Consider the following 26,769-nt stretch of genomic DNA (forward strand, 5'->3'; position numbering starts at 1 on the left):
AATACCTATGATTTTCAAACTATGACCTGTGCAGCCCTGGGGCATGTGGGGAAGAAATCTCAGGGGCTGTTGTGGGAGTGGTTCCAAAATTCACCATGCCCTCCTTTCAACCTAAGTGGCTTCACAGATTTAAACTTAATACTGTTCACAAACTAGTCCACTTAGACAGGGCTCTACTATTGAAAAAAAAGTTTCAACCTTACAATGATAGGAATCCAATTTTAGGAATTTCAATCTTATACCAAAAATCTGCAAGGAATATAAGGAAACAGTATTAATAACACTGAGTAAAGATAGTATTGTGTGGCCCCCAAAATATCAGAATTTACTTCAGTTGTGATATGAAAACCCACAGACCATGAAAAATAGACCAGAGGTTCTAACTTTTTGAAAATTTTGGAAATCTTTCTTTAAATAAAGCTTCAGAAAAAGTTCAAGCAAATAAAAACAAAAGCAGAGCTAACCTGATTTAAAAAAAAAAAAAAAGTAAGAATGGGACGGCTTCTTATTCCCTGTTTATTAGTCTTCCTCTGACTGCCTCTTAAAATACCATCATCCTTCCCTCAACCAACCCCTCCCCACCTACAGAGCAACCCTTCAAGAAAACATCATGAAAAGGTAAAGCCAAAGTAGTAAAATCACTTTATCCAGATTTAAAAGTGATCTGTTTCTAAATCACCATGAAGAAAATTACCATAATAATGTTCACATTCATTTTTTCAAAAAAATAAAGAGTATTAAATATATAAACTAAAATTTCCATGTGTGCTGCATGCTTAGAAATCAGTTGCTTCTTTTCAAGGAATCATGAGTTGCCATTTTTTTTAAAGAAGAAAAAATTCAGGACGGTGAAATGCTGTTATTCCCAAAACACTATTCCTGCTTATAAGAACAAAACGACTTACTATTGTAATGTCACTGACAAAACTCCTCCCTCCTATTTGGGATATCAATAGAAAGTTTGTTCAAAGAAACATGTTTGGCATGGTTTTCCATATAGACTTTCCCCTCGAAATCCTTACACAACAATAAAATATTCCAGAATAGGAAAGGCTCAAGTGATCTATAGCAGAGACAATATAACTACATAAAATATTTCACCTAGCACTGGCACGTTGAAAGCACCTGATTTTCTTTACTAAGTTATATTTTCAAATAATCATCAAATTGTGAATGCATTTTACATATAATGTTCTTCCAAAAATACATAGACAGGATCTGTTCTAACTACAAACAAATGTGTCAAAGTTCATTTAACTATTTAAAACCTGAAATCCGAAACAGTTTAAACATAATACTTTATGTGAGTTAACTTAGTCTAAACTTCAATTTATTTTAGTTACTTCAATTCTGCTAAAATACACACTATTGAAATAAGCAATCAGATAGAAAGTAATATCTTTGCATTCTTTGCCTATCCATGAAAAGTGGAAAAAAACCCCCAAAAACCATATAGTTAATTTAAGAAATTCTACTTTCAGCATTTTAACAGTTTCAAAATCTATTAACCAAAATGTTCTTTAGGAGCTGGGCTGAGCCTTCATATTATCATTTCTGACTTACAGAATAGAGAAGATGTGACCTTCGACTTTTGTAACCATTAGCGTATTAAAGAAATCCTTTCCAATTTTAATTACAAAAATGTAATAATTCTTATAAATAAAACAAATAAAGCCAACATGGACATATATATTCCTTTACTTTTTACAAAAGTCTTTTATACAAGGTATCAGTTCATGTTTTTCTTAAAAAAAAAAAAAACTACTCACATGAAAGAAATTCACACTTTGCAAAATTGGGCTGTTCACTATAGAACTTATGAATGCAATAATAAAACAAAAGCAGCCAAACATTAAAATATGCCAATATTATGTCAGAAAAACATTTCACTATTGCAAGAAATCTTGAATACAATTTAAAAAAAGAAGTTTCTAAAAAGTTTGAATGCAAATAAGAATAAAATATTCATTAAAGATTACATTTTGCCATTCTGTATGTCTGCATCTCATGCTTAAAGCATTTTATTTGCGGGCTCTAAAAAAAAAAATTTAGTTATTCCAACTCTTCCTTTAAATAATAAGAGATTAATTCAAAGCAGCAGATCTCCTTTAGTTTCTAACTTTACCAAATTAGGTAGGCAAAGGGTTACAAAAGCAGTCATGATATTTTTGTCAGAAGTATTTCCAATAATGTTGATAAACATTTGATAGTTTAACTGACATTTCACAGGATTAAAAATATTTTAGAAAAATAATTCACTCAAAATACATTATTTAAATCTCCGTACGCTCAAGATGCCACTTTGTTTTTCTTTTGTAACTCAAAATAATGCAGAATAATTTTTCATACAAGTAAAATAAATAATAACAACCTGAAGATAAGATTATGCTTAGGATATACTTTTTGAAGAAACATAAAATCATATAATAAAACAGTACTATAAATGCCAAAAAATAAAAATAAAAAAAAGAAAAAACCCAGGAAATTGTACTTACAGCCACAGCTCTTTTAATAAATGGTATCTGTGTGCCACTGTCGAGGTCTTCATTTATAATAAGTCTTCTAGCCCACTGCCCTGCCCTGACAACACCACTACCATGAATTAAAACCATCAGTTTCTGTGGGTTTGTCAAAGCATCCTCACTCATAAAGATAAAACTCTTTGGTTCACTCTCAGTGGCATCTACCTGTAATTAAATAAAATTAAATAATAAAGAAATGTCTTCTGATCAGGTATACACATAAACGAAAAACAACCAATGGCTGTTATAAAGTATTAAATGGTTACTATAGAATTATAGGCGTAAAAAACAATTTTAACACAAAATTAAAATATTCGGTAGAGATTAACAATTATATATTAGGTGGATGGGACAAGACATGATAGTAATTTAAATACAAAAATATAAAAAATATTGGTAATATATTTCTCTTCATTATTATTGTATATTTAGTATTATCATTGTAAATAAAAATAATTATTTTTTAGTGCCTCCTATAGTCTAACTGCTATGCTACCTGTTTTAAAAACATTATCTCATTCAATAACAACCCATTTAGATGGCACTATTATTATGCTGATTTACAGATGAAGACATTGAGGCTTAGGGAGTTTAAATAAGTTGCCCATGGTCACACAACTATAAGTCTATAGTTGTATAACAGAAATACATTGCACCTATAATAAAAAATAGAAAACTGGGCGAGGTGGCGGGCGCCTGTGGTCCCAGCTACTCCGGAGGCTGAGGCAGGAGAATGGCGTAAACCCGGGAGGCGGAGCTTGCAGTGAGCTGAGATCCGGCCACTGCACTCCAGCCCGGGCAACAGAGCCAGACTCAGTCTCAAAAAAAAAAAAAAAAAAAAAAAAAAAAAAAAAAAAAATAGAAAACTGAAATTGGAGATATATTGGAAAATCATAGAAATATATCAGCCAGGAATACCACTAAACTTTTAAAGGGAAGAAGAGGTAACTATTTAAAAACTAACCATCTATTCTATTCTTACCTGATCTATGTAAATGGACTTCCAAATTTCATTCAGACTGTGAACACAGGATTATATAACAATTGTTTTTTCAAAGTCACATTATGTACTCCAATGAGCTTACTTTCTAAACTAGTTACTTACAGAATAAAAAGTAAATATTTTTATCCATTTTGATTGTACTTAATATTTAGATTGTTAACTAAATGATGTATGATTTACATTTGAAAGACACAAAACACTTTTAGAAAGAGATAACTTCCCAACCTTTTGTTACATATGCCATGACACACCGAGTGGTATTCCACATCAGCACTGGCCAGTAACTGGAAATTGAAGCCTTTGGATAGCCAGATCAAGCAGGAAGTTGACATTCTGATGGCTGGTTACACACTCTCACATAAAGGTCAATCCATATATTGTGTAACGCAATAACTCTTCACTTTGGCAACTGTATATGTTCCATACAATTATCAAAACAGGAAGTATACAAAAACTCTAGATGCCACACACACACACACAAAAAAAAAAAAAAAAAAAAAAAAGCCCTGGATTCTAAATATTCCCAGTATTACACTTAGGAAGAGAAAAACAAAATAAAATACCTGTACTTCTAAAACAATCAGGCTAGTTTCAGTAAGAGATGGCTTAGGCATTTGTGCAAACAGAGCAAAAATGGCACTTATTTCAGCAAGAGCAGCATGGACACAGGGCTTAAAGAAGAAATAACACCTTTTCATTGAAGCCTTCCCTGACTACCACATATAAAATCCCAAACATGTCCCTGAAAATTCTATAGTCCCCTTCCCTGTTTTATTTTCCTCCATGGCACATACCAAGATCTAACATATTGTACGCTTTACTCTATATTTTTGCAAGTGTGTTTATTCACCGCCTGCTCCCTTCACTAGAATGTAAGTCCGGGCAGGCACAGAGTTCTCTGGTTTGTATCCACCTGTAGTCTCAGTACCTAAAACAAAACCTAGCACATTGTAGGCACTCAGTAATCAAAAACAATAAACTTTTGGAATGAGGAATCTTATCAGGTCTCACCAGTGACTTCCTTTAGATAAAAGGCATTTAACTAAATAATGGATACTCTAAAATGGTTATAATACTTGCCTGGTTCAGAAAGCATATGCTGAAGATTAAACTAGTACATAATTACAGATAATTTTACAAGAGCTATACAATGTTAAAGAATTAAAATGACATAACTAAAATTTTATTAGCAATAGCTAAAAATACAGGAAGAGAGATATGAAATATAACACAATCATATTAGCTTCAGCTGCATGCTATGTCCAGAGTAAACAAACTATAATGACGACAATAAATATGACTAAAGCCACACAGAAAGATAAGTGGATGAGAGACACAGGAAAACCAAACCTAAGAAGAAAAATTCCCTTTTACCTAGGAACATTATATGAAAATAGAAGAAGTGCTCAGTTAAAGAGGCTTAAAAATAAAAAAGGTAATGATGATAAGAACAAAATTTAAAAACTGAAAGGCAAAGCTGTCAGTGTATAACAAGAAAGACGCCACAGGGGTTTCTAGTCATTCAATTACCAAACAGGATGTCTAAACACGCACAAAGAAAAGTGTCTCTTAAGGTCAGTGAGGCCTTAATGGATCCTGGAATGGCTATGGAGATGGATACCTATTTACCTTAATGTAAAAACCTGTAGTACAGATATTCCAGTAGGTGCTGATCACTGTCTTTTTTCCTATTTTACTAAGTCCCCTGTTACCAAGAAACTGAGTCAATTTTTTAAGCAATGGAATACTGGCACTTTGAAGTCCACAGTAATCACTCAAAACTGAAAGAAACTTATTTTCAGATGATAAAAATATATTTTTTGTATTAAAATGCTGCTTGATAAAGGACCACTTGAGAGTCCAGGAGTTCAAGATCAACCTGGGCAATATAGTGAGACCCTGTCTCTACAAATAATCCAAAATTAGCCGGGCATGGTGGTACGCACCTGTAGTCCCAGCTACTTGGGAGGCTGAGGCTGGAGAATTGCTTGAGCCCAGTAAGTCAAGGCTGCACTAAGCCATGACTGTACCACAGCACTCAGCTTGTGCAACAGAGAGAGACTCTGTCTCAGAAAAAAGAGGGAAAATAGAATCACATTAAAAAAAATGCTGCTATAGAATTTTTAAGGGGCTATAAATTAAGGTAACCATGAATAAATGAAAGTTTTACTTGAACACTGAGAAAAGTTGACTTTCAAAATATGAGAATACCAAAATATTAAAGAAAAACAACAATGAAGATGAATAATGTAATATTATTAATGATTAAGGGGTAAGAGCAGTAGTTTAGCTGGTCATTGGCTAATATACACCTCAGTTTACATAGAACTCTGACTCTGCACATGGTAACTACAATGTACTTTCTAAGTTAGTGCTAATTTTAAATAGTAAGATATCTATAGAAATAAAATAATTTCTTCTTCATTAACCTAATTAAGTTTGAACATATGGCTGTTCCAAGGCCATTTATCTTCAAACAGTGGTAATTTATTAAGCTAAGCTTTCATTAAGGAATACACATAATGGTCATTCCAGCGAATCACCTCACTTTATTGACAAATCAACCTCAGACACCTTTTGGTTGGTGAGACTGCACCAAACAATTTTTAGCAGTTACCAATTCATTGTGGAATACTCACGAACACCATTAATTGCTGAAACATGATGCATGTAATAAACTAAGTGAAAATCTGTAGTGAAGTTGTTAATTCATGTCTTCAGTGTTCTATACAAGTATGAGATATTTTACTATAATTGAGAATACTTGATGCCTATTTATGAGAGATGTGGGGTAAACATAGGCATGATCATACTGTTTACTATCAAATCAAATCATGGATTCCACAAAGTGCTGTCATTTAAAAAAAAAAATGGTTCTTTTTCCCTTTTAAAATAGTTTAACTATAAAACTGAAAGAGTTCATCATGAGGGAAAAAACAAAGGTTTGATGATATTCTTTAAGTAAAAAGAACAACTATTTACACACACCCACATACAAAAACCCACTTTCACTCTGAGATTTAAGAGACCTCAGGAGAAAAATAACAGCTATTAAAAAACAGTTGTGAAGAAAAGTGTCACAATGATACCAAATATGTGATAATTTAAAGGGAAATACTAATTTCCTAAGACAAAATTTAGAGTCTTTTTTAAGTTTACAAAATAAGGGAAACTTTATTAACCAAAGATGGGTATGATGCTTAAGTTTCACATAAAGTAAATCTGTCTTGCTTGTTAGCTTTATATTCCAAATTTAAAATCAAAGGATAATCTGATCCATAATAAAAAGTTCCCTTCCATCTATAAAGATCAATCATGAAACTTAAACATATAACATGCTGTATACAGCCAATTATTTTGTGATTTGTTCTAGAAATTTGGAGACTGAAGTGAGTTTAAGGGTTCCCTGGAACTAGAAGTATTATAGAACTAACAGACTCAATATTAATTGTGCTGTATCAATAAATTAACCTAATGCCCTTTAAATATCATTCTTCAGAAACTCTGAAAGAAACAAAATTAACAACAAAGGAAAACTGGGCAAAGTGACAAAATTCTATCCTGACTTTCCAGAAGACCAAATTTCAATATATAGTTTAAATGAAGTAAAATGCTAGGCCTAAAGTCAAAACTAAAACAGTAAGTTTAAATTCAAAAAAGACTGGCATATTCATTCAAAGAAAGGTACTAAAATCTTGACTTTAAAGGAAGAAAAGTTTCCAAATAAACCAAGGGTTGATGTAGCTGTTACACAGAATAATATTTTATTGACTAATCCATCATAAGCACTTGGAACAGTGTCCATTACCTAAAAAACATTTAAATAAATTTATGTTGAATAAGTGAATAAATGAGTGAGTGACTAATAACGGGATCTTGCACTTGAGGTTACTTACAGAAAATTAAATAAAAAGGTTTCCTTTAAAAAAGGAACTACAGAATCAGTTCTGGAGAGGGACAATATTAAGAAATCCCCAAACCCTTTTATAATAAAATAGTACTATCCAAAGAATTTTTTAAACTCATGCAACATTTCATGCAAACAAAATTATCTACATGCAAAGTGTGCCTTAAATGAATTACTTTCAGCAAGTATCCCAGATTCTTATATATCATAAAATCATAAAGTCGTCAGGGACAGCAAAGATCCTCCAATCTAGTCCAACCACCATTTCACACATGATTACAATCTCTTCGTTTTAAAGCTTAATATTTTGTGGTTTACATTTAAAAAACAGGGGTTTGTGTTTTTTCTTTTTTTTGACAATTTGAATCTGAGAACAAATCTCAAACTTTTTCACTCTGAAATGGCAAAATGTGCAAAATTCAAAAAAATGTTCTGCCAAAAAGGGAAGGAGCAGTGTTATGAAACAGGAAGCACCAGGAATGAATTTGGGAATGTGTAGAGGAAACAACATACTATGTGTAGAAATAAGACATATTTTTAAAAACTAAGAAATATTTAAAGAGACAGTGAATGTTTAATGTAACAAAAATTTCACTGGTTTACTACAAGTAAATAAAAATAAATTATTCCAGTGAAATGAGAAAGGGTACAGGTAAGGGTAATCCTTTAATTGAGTCATCATTTTCAAAGAGACTAGAAATGGGTACTTTTTTCTTTTATACTGAAGAGTATTCTTTATAAGAACTACTGTGCAGAATGAGATGAGGTATACTAATAAGCATTTAAAATTATCACTATCAACACAATAAACCTTAACATTTAAACTTATCACAGTCAACCCAAAACAAAAGTTTTCTTCTGAATTAAAAACTATTTTACATGGAAATAAACATTTGAAATAAACATTTCTTTAAAATTTGACTTACTGGAATAGATATTTTTTTCAAATTACAATCCTTTTCCAGGAGCTCATATACATACTTCGTGATGATCTAAGTAGGAAAGAAATAACACATTAAGATACAATGTCATCCATTATCAAAACTGACATAAATTTTGGTAAATGATTGCAAGTTATTGCTCTGAGTAAATGTCTCTTCATCTTGGAATGCTTTTATATTATATTAAGAGACTCCTAATTACCCATAATGGTTTACTTCCTGCTGCTATATGAATAACTATGAATTTTTGTATTAAGGATTGGGACCAATTAATACATATTAAATTAATACACATCAACAAAAATATACATGACTTTCTCTTTTTCAAGAGAATACTCTAAAAGTATATTTTCTTTTTTCAGTGTTTCTAAAATTTGTTTCTCCTATTATTTTCCTATAGGCATTATATTTAATATATTAATGGCACCTTAGTGACTCTGAATCTCAACACCTCTTTTGTATTCACTGAATTGAGGAGGAAAAAGTCAGAGGTATTCTAAATAGAAAAGGAAAACTCATCCAGAAAGTCAGGGACCTGTCAGTATCACTGCTTATGCTAGGAAGAAGCACAGTTCCTCTAGATGTCCATGTTCTAATTCCTGGAACCTGTGAATAAGTTATGTTACACATTAAACGAATCAACAGATATAACTAAAGTTTAGAAGCTTGAAATGGTGAGATTTTCTAGGATTATTTGGGTGGTGTATGTCTTTAAAAGTAGAAGATTACAGAAGAACAGTGGGTCAGAGAGATGCAAAGTGACTCAAATGGCTATTGCTGGCTTTCAACATGGAGGAAGGAGACAAGCCAAGAAATGTGGTAGCTTTTATAAAGTGGAACAACCTTCAGTTTACAGCAGTAGGAAAATGAGACCTCAGTCCTACAACTGCAAGGAACTGAATTTTGCCATCAACCCTCATAAGCAGTAAACAAATTCTCCCCTAGATCCTAAAAACAGCTTGTTCACACCTTGATTTTAGCCCAGTGAAACTCATATGGGACTTCTGACCTACAGAATTGTTAAGATAACAAATTCATGTTGCTTTAAGCCTCTAAATTTATAGTAATTTGTTATAACAGCAAAAGAAAATTAACATACTATTTCTATTAAGGAAGGCAAAGAGTAAGGAAAGAGACATCTGGAATAAAAACAAATATTAAATAGGTGGTACTAATGGTCACTTTAAGGAGTGTTTCTTCACTCCAAAATGTCTTAAGTTATCTCTGCAAAATATCTCAGAGAATAATTTTAGCAGAAACATAATTAAAAGTCAAATTTTATGAAACAAAATCACAGGATGATTTTTTTAGAAAATTAAGATGTCAATTGCTTTGGTGCTGTATTCGTAATCTAAAATAGATTCTTTATCCTGCTTTCTTCAAGGAGTCCAAAATTCTTTCTTCTATGTATACGTATTCATTTCATTTTAGAAACAGTATATTAGATGTATGCTAGAACAGCTTTATCTTGGCTGGTAACGGTAATTTCAAAAGCTATGATACTACGTTAGAACTAGGTAATAAAATGCTAGTTATTAAACTAATAGTATTCTTATGTTTCAACATAGCAGTTAAAATTATATTGATTATACTTTCACTGGGAGGTAGTGGTAGTGTAGACTTATAAGAGTAAACTAAAAATGTGGAGGTTCAGACTAAACATATGTATAAAGTTATATAATGACCTGCTGCTTTAAGAGAAATAGATTAAATAAGATTAGCAAAATGAGTGGTTTAACATTTCTGAAAATACTCTACTATCTATGAAATCACAAAATATCCTTACATTTGAAGTAACAACAAAACCAGTGAAACTTAATCCAAATGAATTCTACCACCATGCAAAATACTTGAGACATAATCTGAGAATTAAAAATTTAAATACTACTGACCATACAAAAAGAAAAAAGCTGAACAAACTAAAAGTCAACAGCTCTTACTAGATCCATCAGTTAATCCTCAATGTTTATATTACAGGATAATATAAAATAATCCAAAACTCAAAAATTGCTTAGTTAGCTTTGAAATACACGATAGAGCAAGTCTGGAATTTGCAACATATCAAACCAAGTAATAAAACTATATATCAAGTAAGAGTTAGGGAAACACTACCTAACTTGCCTAATTTGCTTTGATCTCCAAATCCTTAACATAGGAAAAAAGCAACCATAGATGAAATAGTCTATCTTATAGGCAATTCTCCGTGTTCAGCATGCTCTCCTCAGATCTAGTCATCCTCCAAAATACAGATCACATGTCAACTCCTTCAGGTAACTCTCACAGCCTCATCCCAACCCTCCAAGGTATGGCAGTGTCTCAACCTCTATTTTCCTCTGGACATGACTGAATATCATTGTCTAACATACTACTCAAATATCGTTACCTGTCTGTTACACATCTACTTATAGAACACTATAATTTCGGTCTCCTACCTTTATTCCTTCTTGTATTCACAGGATACTCTGGTAACCAGAAGATACTTAAAATTGTACATGAATTCTCCTCTCTGTCCATCCTGTCTACATCTTTTGAGGGAGATACAAGTTCAAGATTTAAAAAAAAAAAAAAAAAAAAGTTTTCTAATTGCTAAATCAAGACTTAGGAAGAAAGCATCAAGGACTCATTCATTGCCTTCCAGATTGCATAGAATTGCACTCTGCATTTAGAAAAATCAAAAAATGAAAAGATAATTTCAAAAAGGAGATGAAAAAAGTATTTCTTTCCAAATGTCATCTGTGTTCAAATGTTCACTGGGAGCTGTGTTTATAGATGGAAAAGAAAAGGCTTAAGAGACTACGCAGGCTCTAAAGTTATGTTTTCATTCTAATAAGAAACAGAGAACTTCCGTTGTCTGGTTTGATGTATATAGAGCTTGGAAGTAGGTACTACTGACCTTACAAAAGAAAAAAGGCTTAAAAAACCGAAAGTCAACAACTCTGATTAGATCCATCAGAGAAATGAGGCCACAGAGCAAACTGCTTCCCTGAAAATGGAGAGACCAGACAAGCAGATATAAAATCAGTTTACAGGGTACCTCAGCTGAAGCCAGTACTAATGTAAGAACACTTTAAACTGCAATGGAGGAACTGCTGGCGGGGTGTAAACTAGCTTAAGAGTTAAAAACTAGGAGGAGGTTCAACCTTAAGGGGGAGGGGACAAATTTTTATGAGTTTTATTCCAAGAGGGCTACTAGGTTCTCACTATGAAGACTACATAAAAACTCTCTCTTGTTTCTGGTTGGGGAAGGGGAAAGGTAACCATTTAAAAACACTCCAGAGCTCTCTACTGTTTTCAATAATGCCTGAAATAGTTCAAGAGAAACTATTTTATCAGAACCTAGCTGACCTGGGGGGAAGGGAAATGCCCAACTCCAGCTCACTTAAGAGATGAGACCTAAGAGAGGACTATAGAATATCTCCCCATCTACCCTAAGTTAACACCATATCAATAGAGTTCCTATAAAATACCAGGGGATTACAGCTAAAATAACTCTAAGAGTCAGGCCCTTTTTAAGGACCCTAGAAAAACCCAAAGACAACAGAGGAGACAAAAACAAAAAGCCTCTGACATGCAGCTAAAGCAAACAATAAACACAATCTAATGCCTAGCCAAATAAACATAAAATCTCACACTAAAGATCTATTTACTTCAGTTCCTTTCACCTGATATATAATATCAGGCTTTCAACAAGTAATTACCAGGCTGCTAAAAGGCAAAAACAGACAGACAAAACCCCCATGATCTGAAGAGACAAACTAAACATCAGAACTAGACTCAGATATGGCAGAGACAGTGGAATCATCAGACTAGGAATTTAAAACAACTATAATATGGTAACGCTTTACTGGAAAAAGTGCACCACATACAGAACAGATAGGTAACGTAAGGAGAAACATGGAAACCAAGGTACAACCCAAAGGAAATGTTAGATCAAAACCACTGTAACAAAAATGAAGACTGGGTTTAATAGGCTGATTAGTAGACTGGACATGGCCAAGGAAAGACTCAATGAGCTTGAAGATAAGTTAATGGAAATGCTCAAAATGTAAATGCAAAGAGAAAACAAGAATGAAAAGACAATACAGAATATCAGAGAATCGTGGGGCAATCATACAAGGTGTAACTTATGCATAATGAGAATACAAGAAGGAGAAGACAGAAGAAACAGAGAAAATATTTGAAGCAATAATGGCTGAGAATATTCCAAAATTAATGACAGACAAAAAATAACAGATCCAGGAAGTGAAGGGAGCATCAAGCTGGATAAATAAAAGCAACCAAACAAACAAAAAAAAACTATACCTTGCCAAAGTGAAAATCTTAAAAGCAGCTGGTGGGGGAAAGGTGGAAATTTACTTACAGAGGAACAAGGATCAGAATTACATTGGACTTCTCTTACAAACTATGGAAACGAGAAGACAGAGGAGTGAATTACTCAGTGTTGAAAGAAACCCCACCAACCTAGAATTCTGTATCCTGAAAAGTTAACCTTCAAAAAGTGAAAAAGAAATAAAGACTTTCTGAGGCAAATAAAAATTTAGGGAATTTTTTCTTTTTTCTGTTTTTCTTTTCTTTACTTTTTTTTTTTTTTTGCCAGTAGATCTGCCTCACAAGAAACGTTAAAACTTATTTCAGAGAAAACAAAAATTACAGAGGTCAGGAATTTGGATCAACACAAAGAAACAAGAGTGTTAGACAAGAAAGAAGTGAAGGTAAAATAAAATATTTTGTTATTCTTATTTGATCTAACCGATAACAGTTTGTTTAAAATAATAACAGTAACAATGTATTTTGTTTACAGACAAGCAGAATGAATGTCAGCAATGTTATAAGTGACAAGAGAGAAGAACTGATTATACTGTTATAAGGTACTTGTACTACACATGAAGAGGTGTAGTGTCTAGTGTCATTTGAAAGAAACACTGGAAAGAAAAATCTACTACACCTGGCAATTTTCCTGGATTCCTTCTGATTCCTAAGAAGTTGCCATAAAGATAAAAGTTAAGTGAATCCACAATGGAAGTGACAGAAAAATAATTTTGAGATTATATATTCATGGAATAAATCTCCTGACTACTAATACAGTAATGCCCTCAAGGAATTAGAGTCTGACTCTAATTTTTCTAGCTCTGAGTTTCTGCATGTAGGGATTAAAGAAAATTGTTAAAAGGAGAGCAGGGGTGACAATGAAATAAACATAGAAATAAGGAAAATGAAGTATAATAAAAATCACTTCTCCATGGAACACTTCCACCAGAAGGGTAATATTCATCCTACTATGAATTTAGTTTTGACATTTATTAAGCACTTACTATGTGCTTACCATGTTCCTCATTCATCTCAGCATTACTTCTGGTCTTAAATAAGAAGCCAGCAACGATAACCTTTAGTCCAGTAACAGCACTGAAATTATTCTAGCTGGTTATAATTTAAGGGGGTGGGGAAAAGTGACATTAAGAAGCCTCCTAGAAGGTACTACAGATCCTTTTGAGAAATAAAATGTAATACATAATATATATTACTGCATAGGTAAGGTAAATAATATAAAAATTTTAATTAAACACAAACGAAGTTTATTTTATTACCAGATATTCAAGCTTTCATTCTTTCTTCCTCAGAAGAAAATCTCTCAATAGTAACAAACTAAATTTGGACTTATTGATTCATAGCAATAACAATATTAATTTTAAAACTTTATTAACTACATAAGATAAAAAAAAAAAAGTCTCTATTAGGCCTATTAGGAGACTAAGAACATCAGCCCAAGACATAAAACACCAATACCCATACATCACCAGTCATGCCCATCCCTATAGATCACACGTCAATGCTAAGAGAATCCTGACTTTAAATGTACAGGTGGATGAACTGAACCAAAAGAGAAACTCTAAAATATTTAAATATATCTGTAAAATTTTTATGCCTCTTTCAACCAAATAAAATCTTAGAAAACAGACTAAGTACCTGAATTAGTAAAATATGAACTAAAACATTAAAAGAAATATTTTTTAAAAAGTTTTTAAACATATGAAACATTTTAAAAGAAAAATAACTTTTAAATGCTTAAAATATTTAAAAATAAACCCTTTTTTCCGTGCTTGTATAGCGGTAAGTATACCTACCTGTTACGTGGAACACTGGGGTTTGATTCTCCCCACAACCAAAAAAAGAAAAGAAACAATTTGTAAACAATTTATTATTAGGATAATAAATCATTGCCTAGTAGAAATCTGTCTAAATGGCAGAATGAAATTAAGTCATTTATAATGAGTACACTTAAGTGATAATAATACTCTGTTTTCTGCTTGAAATAATTACATACATCATGTTTACATTAAATAGATACTTACAAAACAGTTGGAAATAGTTTACTTTTACATAAGCATCTTCTTTTAACATTATTCATTTGCTTAGGAAGCCCTGATTTCACAAATGAGCCCAAAGGAGTCAGAACAGGCAATCTGATTTATCACACTACAGTATATCACAAATGTAAATGAAGTTTGATATTATAAGCTCTTACTATATTGAAAGTTTAAAAATATTTTGAGGATAAACTTTTGCTTTTAACACAATATTTAGCCGGGCATGGTGGCTCACACCTGTAATCCTAGAACTTTGGGAGGCCGAGGCAGGTGGATCACCTGAGGTCAGGGGTTCGAAACCAGCCTGGCCAACATGGCTGTTTCTACTCTACTAAAAATACACAATTAGCCAGACGTGGTGGTGCATGCTTGTAATCCCAGCTACCTGGGAGGCTGAGGCAGGAGAATCACTTGAACCTGGGAGGCGGAAATTGCAGTGAGCTGAAATAGTGCTATTGCACTCCAGCCTGGGCAACAACAGCAAGACTCCATCTCAGTAAATAAATAAATAAATAAATAAAACAAAAATACAATATTTATTCTATCTATTCTGTGTTACTCAGTTTCACTTTGCTCATTATGATTAATAAAAATACAATTTAAAATCCCCATACCATTTATTTTGAAAGGCAGAGGCTTCAAGATCTTTGTATTCAGTATGTAACTGAATAATTAGCTGGATTCCTCAATTTAAAATATACCAATAAATAGGGGATAGTGCCCCATCAGGTCTCAGGAGCAGAAGGGAGGCAGATCTCACTCCTAGAAATCTAATCCTTGGCATGGTCTGCCACTGAAGGAGTAGGGAGCGAATCCTGCCAAAGTCCTCCCTGGGTCAAAGGAAATGCAAGAATGGTGCCAGTTGCTGAAGGAAGCACCCACTAAAGCCTCTGAATGGACAAGGACGGGGGAAGCAATCTCTCGCCTCCCTGCCCCTTTTCTCAGTTCACTGTTGTGGACTTGGCAAAGGCTTTTCCTGCCAGGGTTTATGAGCATGGACTTAAAGAGACAACTTCTTGAGTTTCTCCAGTGGCTCCACTCCTACTGAAGGTGAACACTGGCTGGGGGAGGGTGCTTTTCACACTTCTCCATGGCCTCTGCTCCTGCACCCACCAACCAGCTCTTAAAATTAAGTGCTACCTACTGACTGTAGCCTAAAATACACGACCAAACAAAATCACATTGCTAAAACAAGCAACATCTGAGAAAGCCAGTTAACAAACCTATCTATATCCAAGAAACCCATATAGGGCCTTGGCACCCTTAAAGCACCCAGAAACAAATCCAATCAATCACAAACAATACATATCACAGTCATACCCACAAGGGAAAAAAGAATATCAAATCAAGACTCCCCATCCAAATGATAGCAAACTAAAAAAAAAAAAAAAGAGAGAGAGAAGTAGCTCTTTAGATGAGAATGAACAGTGCAAGAACTTTGGCAATACAAAAAGCCAGAGTGTTTCATCATCTCTAAATAATCCGACTAGTTCCCCAGCAATGGATCCTAACCAGAATAAAAATTCTGAAATGACAGAGAATTCAGAATATGGGTGGCAAAGAAATTGAATGAGACCCAGGAGAAAGCTGAAATCCAACACGAATAAATCGGAAAAACAATTCAGAAACTGAAGATGACACAGCTGCTATATTAAGAAAGAACCAAACAGAACTTCTGGTATTGAAAAATTCACTACATGGGGCTGGGTGTGGTGGCTCACGCCTGTAATCCTAGCACTTTGGGAGGCCAAAGCAGGAGGATCTCTTGAACCCAGGAGTTCAAGACCAGCTGGGCAACATACAGAGACCCTGTCTCTTAAAAAAAAAAAAAGAAAGAAAAAAGAGAGAGAGAGAGAGAGAAACTCACTGCAGGAATTTCTTTTTCTTTTGCTTTTTGAGACAGCTTTGCTCTGTCGCCCGTCTGGAATGCAGTGGCATGATCATAGCTCACTGCAGCCTCAAACTCCCGGGCTCAACTGATCCTCCTTCTTCAGTCACCGAAGCAGCTGGGACTACAGGTGCATGTCACCATGCCCAGATAATTTTTCAATTATTTTTGTAGAAACCAGGTCTCACTATGTTGGTCAGGCTGGTCTTGAACTCCCTGAACTTACACAATCCTCCCGACTTGGCCTCCCAAAGTGTTAGAACTACTAACGTAATTCTAACGTGAGTAGTTCTAGGCGTGAACCACTGTGCCCAGCCAGGAATTTCAAAATACAATTGGAAGTCTTAACAACATAATATATCAAGCAGAAGAAGGAATCTCAGAGCTCAAAGACAAGCCCTTCCAAGTCAACCCAGACAAAAATAAAGAAAAAGTAATTGTAAAAACTGAACAAAGCCTTCAAGAAATATGGGATTATGTAAAGTGACCAAATCTATGACTTACTGGCATTCCTGGGTGAGAAGAGAAAGTAAGCAACTAGGAAAACATATTTGAGGATATAATTAAGAAAAGATTCTCTAATCTTGCTTAAATTGGTCAACATGCAGGTACAAGAAATCCAGAGAACTCCTGCAAGATACTATACGAGATGACCTTCCCCAAGACACATAGTCATCAGACTATCCAAAGTCAATGCAAAAATTCTTAAAAGGCAGCTATGGAAAAGAATCACATCACCAATAAAAGAAAACCCATCAGATTAACAGCAGAATTCTCAGCAGAAACCTTATACGCCAGAAGAGATTGGGGACCCATTTTTAGCATTCTTTAAGAAATGAAATTTCTGCCAAGAATTTCATATCCCATCCAACTAAGCTTTATAAACAAAAGAGAAATAAAGTTGTTCCCAGACAAGCAATCACTAAAGGAACTGATCACTATCAAAAAATGCTTATGGGGTAACTGAACATGGAAATGAAAGAATGATACTTGCTACCACAAAAGCACATGCAAGCACATAGCCTATAGAACCAATAAAGCAACTACACAATTGAGACTACCATGCAACTAGCTAACAACACCACACAGAAAGAAAACCTTAAATATCAATGTTAACCTTGAATGCAAACAGTGTATGCACTCCACTTAAAAGACACTGAGTGGCAAACTGGATGGAAAAACAAGACCCATCCTTCTACTATCTTCAAGAGAGCGATCTCACATGTAATGACACACAAAGGCTCAAAGTAAAGATCTATCTATACAGAAAGATCTTTCTCAAAGTAAAGATCTTTCTATAGAGAAAGATGCATCAGGCAAGTAAAAACAAAAAAGGGCAGAGGTTGTTATTCCTATATCAGATAAAATAGACTTTAACAATAAAAAGGACAAAAAGTAATATTACATAATGATAAAGGGTTCTATTCAAGGAATAAATAGGCACCAACATTGGAGCACCCACATTTATAAAACAATTACTTTCAGACCTAAGAAAAGACTTATATAGCCACACAATAATAAGAATTTAACACCCCACAAAAGTTATTAAACAGATCATCAAGGCAGAAAACAAACAAAAATCTGAACTTAAATTTGACACTTAATTAATTGAACCTAATAGACATCTATAGAATACTCCACCCAACAACAACAAAATATATATTATTCTGATCTGCACACAGAACATACTTCAGGATTTCCCACATGCTTGGTCATAAAACAAGTCTTGGTAAATTTTTTGTAAAAGCTAAATTAAAAAATAAAATTAAAAATGAATCATACGCAACATCTTCTCAGACCATGGTGGAATAAAAATAGAAATCAACACCATGAGGAACTCTCAAAACCACACAAACTATATACGGAAATCATTACATAAAAGTCTTGAATGACTTCTGGATAAACAATGAAATTAAAGCAAAAATCAAAAAATTCTTTTAAACAAACAAAAATAGAGACACAACACACACCTCTGGGGAGTGGCAAAAGCATTAAGAGGAAAGTTTGTAGTGCTAAATGACTGCATCAAGAAAACAGAAAAATCTTGGCCGGGTGTGGTGGCTCATGCCTGTAATCCCAGCACTTTGGGAGGCTGAGGCGGGCGGATCACGAGATCAGGAGATCGAATCCATCCTGGCTAACACAGTGAAACTCTGTCTCTATTAAAAAAATACAAAAAATTAGCCAGGCATGGTAGCGAGTGCCTGTAGCCCCAGATACTCGGGAGGCTGAGGCAGGAGAATGGCTTGAATCTGGGAGGCGGAGCTTGCAGTGAGTCAAGATGGCACCACTGCACTCCAGTCTGGGGTACAGAGCAAGACTCCATCTCAAAAAAAAAAAAAGAAAAAAGAAAGAAAGAAAATAGAAAAATCTCAAAATTAATAACCTATCCTTGCACCTAAGAGAACTAGGAAAACAAGAACAAACTAAATTCAAAGCTGGTAGAAGAAAAAAATAATTAAAATCAGAGCCGAACTAAATGAAATCAAGACCCCAAAAAACCATCCAAATGATCAACAAAATTAAAAAAAGCGGTTTTTTGAAAGATAAATAAAATTGATAAACTGTTAGCTAGATTAAGAAATAAAATAAATCTATACACAATCAGAAATGACAAAGATGACATCACAATTGATCCCAGAGAGATACAGAAGATCCTCAGAGACTACTATATACATCTTTATGCACAAAAACTAGAAAATCTAGAGGAAATGGATACATTCCCTGAAACACACAACCTCCCAAGATAGAATGAGGAAGAAACAACAATCTTGAACAGACCAATAACAAGTAATGAAATTGAACCAGTAATTTAAAAAAACTACCAACCAAAAAAAGCCCTGGAACAGATTGATTCACAGCTGAATTCTATCAATTCTACCAGATATGCAAAGAGTTAGTACCAATCCTACTGAAACTATTACAAAAAGTCAAGGAGGAGGGACTCCTTCCTAACTCCCTATCCCAACCTGGCAAAGATACAATAAGAAAAGAAAACTACAGGTCAATATCCCTATGAACAGAGACCAAACAATCCTCAACAAAATACTAGCAAATCGAAGCCAGCAGCACATCAAAAAGTTAATTCACCCTGATCAAGTGGGCTTTATTCCTGGAATGCAAGGATAGTTCACTATATGCAAAAGGATTCATTACATAAAAAGAATTAAAAACAAAAAACATTTTTTGTTATTTACTGTTATTGAGATGATCATTCATCTCAATAGACACAGAAAAATGCTTTCATTAAAATCCAACATCCTTCATGATAAAAACCTTCAACAAACTAGCCATCAAAGGAACATATCTCAAAATAATAAGAGTCATCTATGAAAAACACACATCCAATATCATACTGCACAGGCAAAAGTTAGAACTATTTTCCGTAAGAAGATGTCCAGTCTCATCCCTCCTATTCAAGATAGTACTGAAAGTCCTAGCCAGAGCAATCAGGCAAGAGGAAGAAATAAAACGTATCTGATATAGTTTGGCTCTGTATCCCCACCTAAATCTCATCTTGAATTGTAATCCCCACCTCTCAAGGGAGGGAAGCGATTACATTATGGGGGGCAGTTTCCCCCTTGCTGTTCTCATGATAGTGAGTGAATTTTCACGAGATTTGATGGTTTCATTAACAGGAGTTTTTCCTGTGCTCTCACATGCTTGAACTTCTCTCTTCTGCTGCCATGTGAAGAAGGTCCTTGCTTCCCCTTTGCCTTCTGCTATGACTGTAAGTTTCCTGAGGCCAATTAAAACCCTTTCCTTTATAAATTACACAGATTTGGGTATTTCTTTATAGAAGTGTGAGAATGGACTACTACAGCATCTAAATAGGAAAAGAGAAAGTCACATTATCTCTTTTCATTGCTGATATGATTCTATACCTAGAAAACCCTAAAGATTCCACCATATGACTCCTAGACATGATAAGCGACTTTAGCAAACTCTCAGGACAGAAAATCAACACCCAAAAATTAGCATTTCTATATACCAATAACATTCAAGCTGATAACCAAATTAAGAATGCAATCCCATTTACAACAGTTACCAAAAAAAAAAAAAAAAACCTAAAAATACACCTAACATAGGAGGCAAAAGATCTCTACAAAGAGAATTGCAAAACAGTGCTGAAAGACTCATAGATGACAAAAACAAATGGAAAAGAATTTCATGCTAATGAGTTGGAGGAATCAATATCATTAAAATATTTATATTGCTCAAAGCAATCTATGGATTCAATGACATTCCTACCAAATTATCAATGTCATTTTTCACAGAATTAGAAAAAGCTATTCTAAAATTCACATGGAACGAAAAAGGAGACCAAATAGTCAAGCCAATCCTAAGAAAAAAAAAAAAAAAAAGAAAAAGAAAAAGAAAAAAAATCAAGCTGGAAGCATCACATTACCTGACTTCAAACCATACTACAAGGCTACAGTAAACAAAACAGCATGCTGCTGGTACAAAAATAGGTACATAGGCCAATGGAACAGAATATAGACCCCTGAAATAAAGTCACACACCACCAACCAACTGATCTTCAACAAAGTCAGCAAAAACTAACAATGGGGAAAGGATACCCTATTCAACAAATAGTGCTGGGAAAATTGGCTAACCATAGGCAGAAAAATAAAACTTGACCCCTACTTCTTACCATATAGAAAAATTAACCCAAGATGGATTAAAGACTTACATGTAAGACCTCAAACTAAAAATTCTAGAAGAGAACCTAGGAAATACTCTTCCAGATGATGGCCTAGGCAAATAATTTGTGACAAAGTCCTCAAAAGCAAATGCAACAAAAACAAAAATTGACAACTGGGACCTAATTAAACTAAAGAGCTTCTGTGCTACAAAGGAAACTGTCAACTGAGTTAACTGACAATCTACAGAAGAAATTATTTTAAAATTATGCATCTGACAAAGGATTAATATCCAGAATCTATAAGGTGCTTAAACTATTGAACAACCAAAAAACAAATAACCTCATCAAAAAGTGGGCAAAGGTCCACTTTTGAACAGTTCTCAAAACAGATATACGAGCAGCCAACAAGCATGAAAAAAATGCTCAAATCACTAATCACCAGAGAGATGCAAATCAAAGCCACTATGAGATACTTTATCATACTATTCAGAATGGCTGTTACTCAAAAGTTAGAAAATAAAAGATGTTGGTGAGGCTGCAGAGGAAAGGGAACACTTATACACTGTTGGTGGGAATGTAAGTTAGTCAGCCCCTGTGGAAAGCAGTTTGTTGATTTCTGAAAGAACTAAAAATGGACTTAGCACTCAAACCAGCAATCCCATTACTGTGTATACAACCAAACAAAAATAAATCTTTCTACCAAAAAGATACCTGCACTCATATGTTTATTGTAGCACTATTCACAATAGCAAAGACAGAGTCAACCCAGGTGTCCATCAATAGTGCGGACTGAATAAAGAAAATGTGGTACACATACACGATGGAATACTACACAGACAGAAAAAAGAATGAAAACACATCCTTTGCAGCACCATGGATGCAGTTGAAGACCATTATCCTAAGTGAATTAATGCAGAAACAGAAAACCAAATACTACATGTTCTCACTTATAAGTGAGAGCTAAACATTGGGTACACATGGGAACAATAAACACTAGGGAATCCAAAAGGAGGGAGGGAGGGAGGAAAGAAGGGAAAGTCAGGGTTGAAAAACTACCTATCAGGTACTATGTTCACTAGTTGGGTGATGAACTCATTAGAAGTCCAAATCTCAGCATCATGCAATATACCTGTGTAACAAGCCTGCACATGTACCCCCTGAATCCATAATTTAAAAATATATAAAATATTCTTTCTATATTACAAAAAATAAAATGTACCAAGACTATAGATACAGTGGCTGGAACGAGTGTGTTGGGGGTTGGGGATGGAATGAAGAGATGGTAGTTAATGGAAACAAACATACAGTTAGATAGAAGGTAAAAATTCTAATGTTTGATAAGAGTAGGGCAATTACGGTTAGCAATAATATACTGCATGTTAAGTAGCTAGAAGAGAGTACTTAAAATGTTCCTAACACACTGAAATGGTCAAGGTGACAGATACCCCAGATACCCTGTCTTGATCATTACACATTCTATGCATATAACAAAGTATCACAAGTACACCATAAATGTGTAAAATAATATGTATCAGTAACAGGAAATAAAAATTTACAGCTTTTTAAAAACCAGTCTTACTCATTTCATCTCTAAACAGACTAACTGCAATTGGTAGAAGATTTTAGCTTTGAGCAATGACCTGATTTAAAATGTGTTTATCCCCAGTGCTGTAAGTTAGGAGCATTCACAATGTGTAATATTTACCTTTAGGGCCAAGAAGTATACTATGGTTCAATGGAAACAAATTTCATATTACACCAGCAACATAATGTAGTGTTTCTACAAATACTAAAAGTTAATAAGCAGGTGAAACCTATATATTCAACTTAATATTACAGATTAATTTTACATTTTGCAAAATGGGAAATTTTATCACTATTATTGATTAACCAAAAAAAGCAAATATTGATGCTCAAATATTAAATAACCACTCTTGGAAAATATCAAATTTTGATATTTTTACAAAAAAACCCTTGCATGCATAATTAGGCTTACTTTCTACTTTTTCCTGTTCTTATGTTTTAGATGAATGTCTTATATATCACACTAAAATTTTGTTTTGTTGTTTTTAACTCATGCTGGCAAGTTTAATTCTTTGTAGTTACTGAATCATTTTATCCTGTACCTTTTATTTACCTTGCTTTTTCTATGTTTCTTTCTTTCTCCTCCTATTTTTTAATAGGTTAAGTTTTCTTTATTTCTCACTCTTTGGTATAAAAGTGATATATTCTGGTTCTGTTCCTCTAGTGACATCCTTATAGTTTTAACATGAATATTTAGCATACTTACATCTAAAATTAATCCCTGTCTTCTTTTCTTGAATAGCTCAAAGACTTTAGAGAGATCTACCCCATCTTTTTAATGCATCTTACCTCCTTCATGTTATTTTTAAATAGCATATTTTTCTACCTTGGTTTTGTATTTGCTGTTTATTATTGTTGTTGCTTTATATAGCTAAAGTTCCTTTACACTGCTCACAGGCTTACCAATTCCATTGCTCAGCATGCCTTCTTAGTTGCATCTCACTTTCTTTCTTCTTATTAATTCAGTTTGCTTCTTTGGTAGCTCTTTAGCAAAAGGTAAACTGTCAGCCTTTGTCTGAAAATATACGTATCTGAACTTAATTTTGAATTATGGTTTTATTTGAGCATATAATTCTGGATCAATAGTTATTTCCTCTGGTGTCTTCTGGTATCCACAGTTGTTAATGTTTCAGCTGTCAGTCTAGCTGAGGTTGTAGATAATCAGGCTTCATTATCTGCTTGCTTTTATAATCTTCCCTATGCCTTTGATGTGCCAAAGATTCACTATAATACCTAGGTGTATGTTCAGTTTTATTAATCATCCTGAGGACTCAATGTAGTTCCTGAAACTTTTACCGACTCAAGACAATTCACAGATAATATTTCTTCAAATATTTCCTTACTCTTTCTTTTTCTAGAACTCCTATTAAATACATGCTAAACATCTTCATTCTACTATCCCTGTTATAAGCTCTCTTTCATATTTTCCATCTCTTTTCAAAATTTTTCTGAGCTATATACTAAGTAATTTTATTGAGATAAGTTATCTTCTAGTAGTCCAATTCTCCCTTCAGCTATGTCTAATCTTCTATTTAAGTAGGCTGTTTAATTTTAACTTTATTGACTATAATTTTGATTTATATACATTTCATTTGGTATTATTTAAAATCTATTTTTAAAAAATATTTTGTTAACCTTTTTAATGTTTTCAAGCATTTTAAATATTTATTTTAAGGTATTTGAATAACAGTTCTATTATCAAAAGATAATATGCCTCTAGCTCTCCAATATAGTCATGTTTTAAAAAATAAGCTTAAGGCATACCACCTTCATATAGCTTTTCCCCTAAAACATTTGCCTTTCTCTGATTTCCTTTATCAACCAAAGTCTACTCAGCAAATAATTATTCACTAGCTTTTACTTTTCTGATTGTCATATTTCTTTCTTTTTTTTTTTTTTCTTTTTTTTTTAGACAGGGTCTCTACTTTGTCATCCAGGCTAGAGCGTGCAGTGGCGTGATCTTGGCTCACTGTAGCCTTGACCTCTGGGCTCTAATGATCCTCCCACCTCAGCTCCCCAAGTAGCTGGGACTATAGGCCTGCACCACCACGTCTGACTAATTTTTTGTATTTTTTGTAGAGATGGAGTTTCACCATGTTGCCCAGGCTAGTCTCAAACTCCTGAGCTCAAGCAATTCACCCATCTTAGCCTCCCAAAGTGCTAGGATTATAGGCGTGAGCGACCATGCCCAGTCCTGATTATTATATTTAAGTCTTATTTCCTCTGCTTGATGTAAGTTCCTTGAGAAGAAAGACTGTAGTTTTACTTAATCCTAACTCAAACAAAACCAAGTAGAACAATGTACTCAACAAATTTCTGTTGGTTTTTAACTATTTTTAATCATTTTTTAATACATTAACAGAAACAGACTCTAAAAGAGATGCCTGAAACACAGATGATTTTCCATTTACTCTCCCAATTCTTTCTGGATATTTCTCAGTCCCATAAGTTTGAGACTAAAATATTTAATATAATATTTAATAAACAATAAAATATTTAATATACATGGTATTCTTAGATTTTAGGGTGAAAGGGTAGATAATATGAACAGGCCCAAGCTTAATTTTGGGTATTTTATGATATTTTATTCAGTGTTTATATGTAAAAATACTGCAGCTAAAATCCAGCATGATTAAATCCAAAGTTAACTCATCTCACAATAAGTAATGAAGTTCATTACTAGATAATCTGAACATCTGTAGTACTTCCACTGAAAGAAGCACTGAATAAAATACTGAAGTCTGCAGAGTACACCACTTCCACAGCCCCTCCAGTCTCTACTCCTTCCTAACAGCCAACTTTACCTCTCCAGATACAAATAGAAAACATTACTTAGTCACTTCGCATTGCTAGGAGTGGTAATTCAGCATCTATTTCATGTTACTGGCCAAGAAGAGGAATAGAAGAGTCCTGGCCATCTCAAAAACGACAAAAAAAAGTAATCTTCCCATCAATATTTTCGGGCTGTGATATTGGGAATGCAATGAGAGGAAGGCAGAAAAAAAATCACCTATATTTCTTCCTCCTTTGTCAGGTCTCATTTTTCTGTTCCAGGGCTTCATCTGAGTTTTAAAATTAAATTAAATTAAAAATTCCTTGCACTGATGTCAGTATGTACTCCTATTTTCTACTACACATACACACATATACAGATAAAATGGATATGTGTGTATATTTATATCTATCTGCATCTTATTTACTTCTAAATTTACCTATCTTCAGAAAGCAAAAACTGTGAATATACATATATGTACATGCACAGACACACAAATATATGTGCTGAGGGCCTAAAAGCACTGGCATCACTAGCAATGCAGAAATCTTGGGGTGGGGCAGGTGTTTGCATGTGCATGTGTCTAAACAGTCATGCAATACTTAGTGAAGGGGATATATTCTGAGAAATGCATCATTAGGTGACTTTGTCGCTGTGTGAACATAATAGACTGCACTTACGAAACCCAGATAGCACAATCTACTACACATCTAGGCTACATGGTATAGCCTACTGCTCCTAGGCTACAAACTTGTACAGCATGATACCGTACTAAATACTGTGGGCAACTGTGATATAATGGTGTATTTCTGTATGTAAATATACCTAAACAGGGAAGGGCACAGTGGCTCATGCAGGTAATCCCAGCACTTTGGGAGGCTGAGGTGGGCGGATCACCTGAGTTCAGGAGTTCAAGACCAGCCTGGCCAACATGGCGAAACCCCACCTCTACTAAAAATACAAACATTAGCCAGGCATGGTGGCATAAACCTGTAGCCCCAAGCTACCTGGGAGGCTGAGGCAGGAGAATCGCTTGAACTCAGGAGGCAAAGGTTGAAGTGAGCCGAGATTGCACCACTGTACTCCAGACTGGGCAACAGAGTGACACTCCATCTCAAAGCAAAACAAAACAAAACAAAAC

At 34.0% G+C, this 26,769-nt stretch overlaps 1 protein-coding gene across 7 annotated transcripts in view; it reads right to left on the reverse strand.

Annotated features, from left to right (window-relative positions):
- FAM172A (family with sequence similarity 172 member A) overlaps positions 1 to 26,769 on the reverse strand; it is a 484,753-nt gene that overhangs the window by 337,975 nt on the left and 120,009 nt on the right. For 6 of the 7 annotated variants that reach the window (XM_003899921.5, XM_009208776.4, XM_031666760.1 and 3 more), the window contains 2 exons: positions 8,359 to 8,424; positions 2,496 to 2,687 (listed from right to left, as the gene is read on the reverse strand). In XM_003899921.5, coding sequence (XP_003899970.1) covers positions 2,496 to 2,687; positions 8,359 to 8,424 — 258 coding nt within the window. The remainder of the gene's footprint in view (positions 1 to 2,495; positions 2,688 to 8,358; positions 8,425 to 26,769) is intronic. The other variant, XM_003899922.5, reaches the window with a different exon arrangement.

This window comes from Papio anubis, chromosome 5 (assembly GCF_008728515.1).
Source record: "Papio anubis isolate 15944 chromosome 5, Panubis1.0, whole genome shotgun sequence".
Taxonomy (NCBI): Eukaryota; Metazoa; Chordata; class Mammalia; order Primates; family Cercopithecidae; genus Papio; species Papio anubis.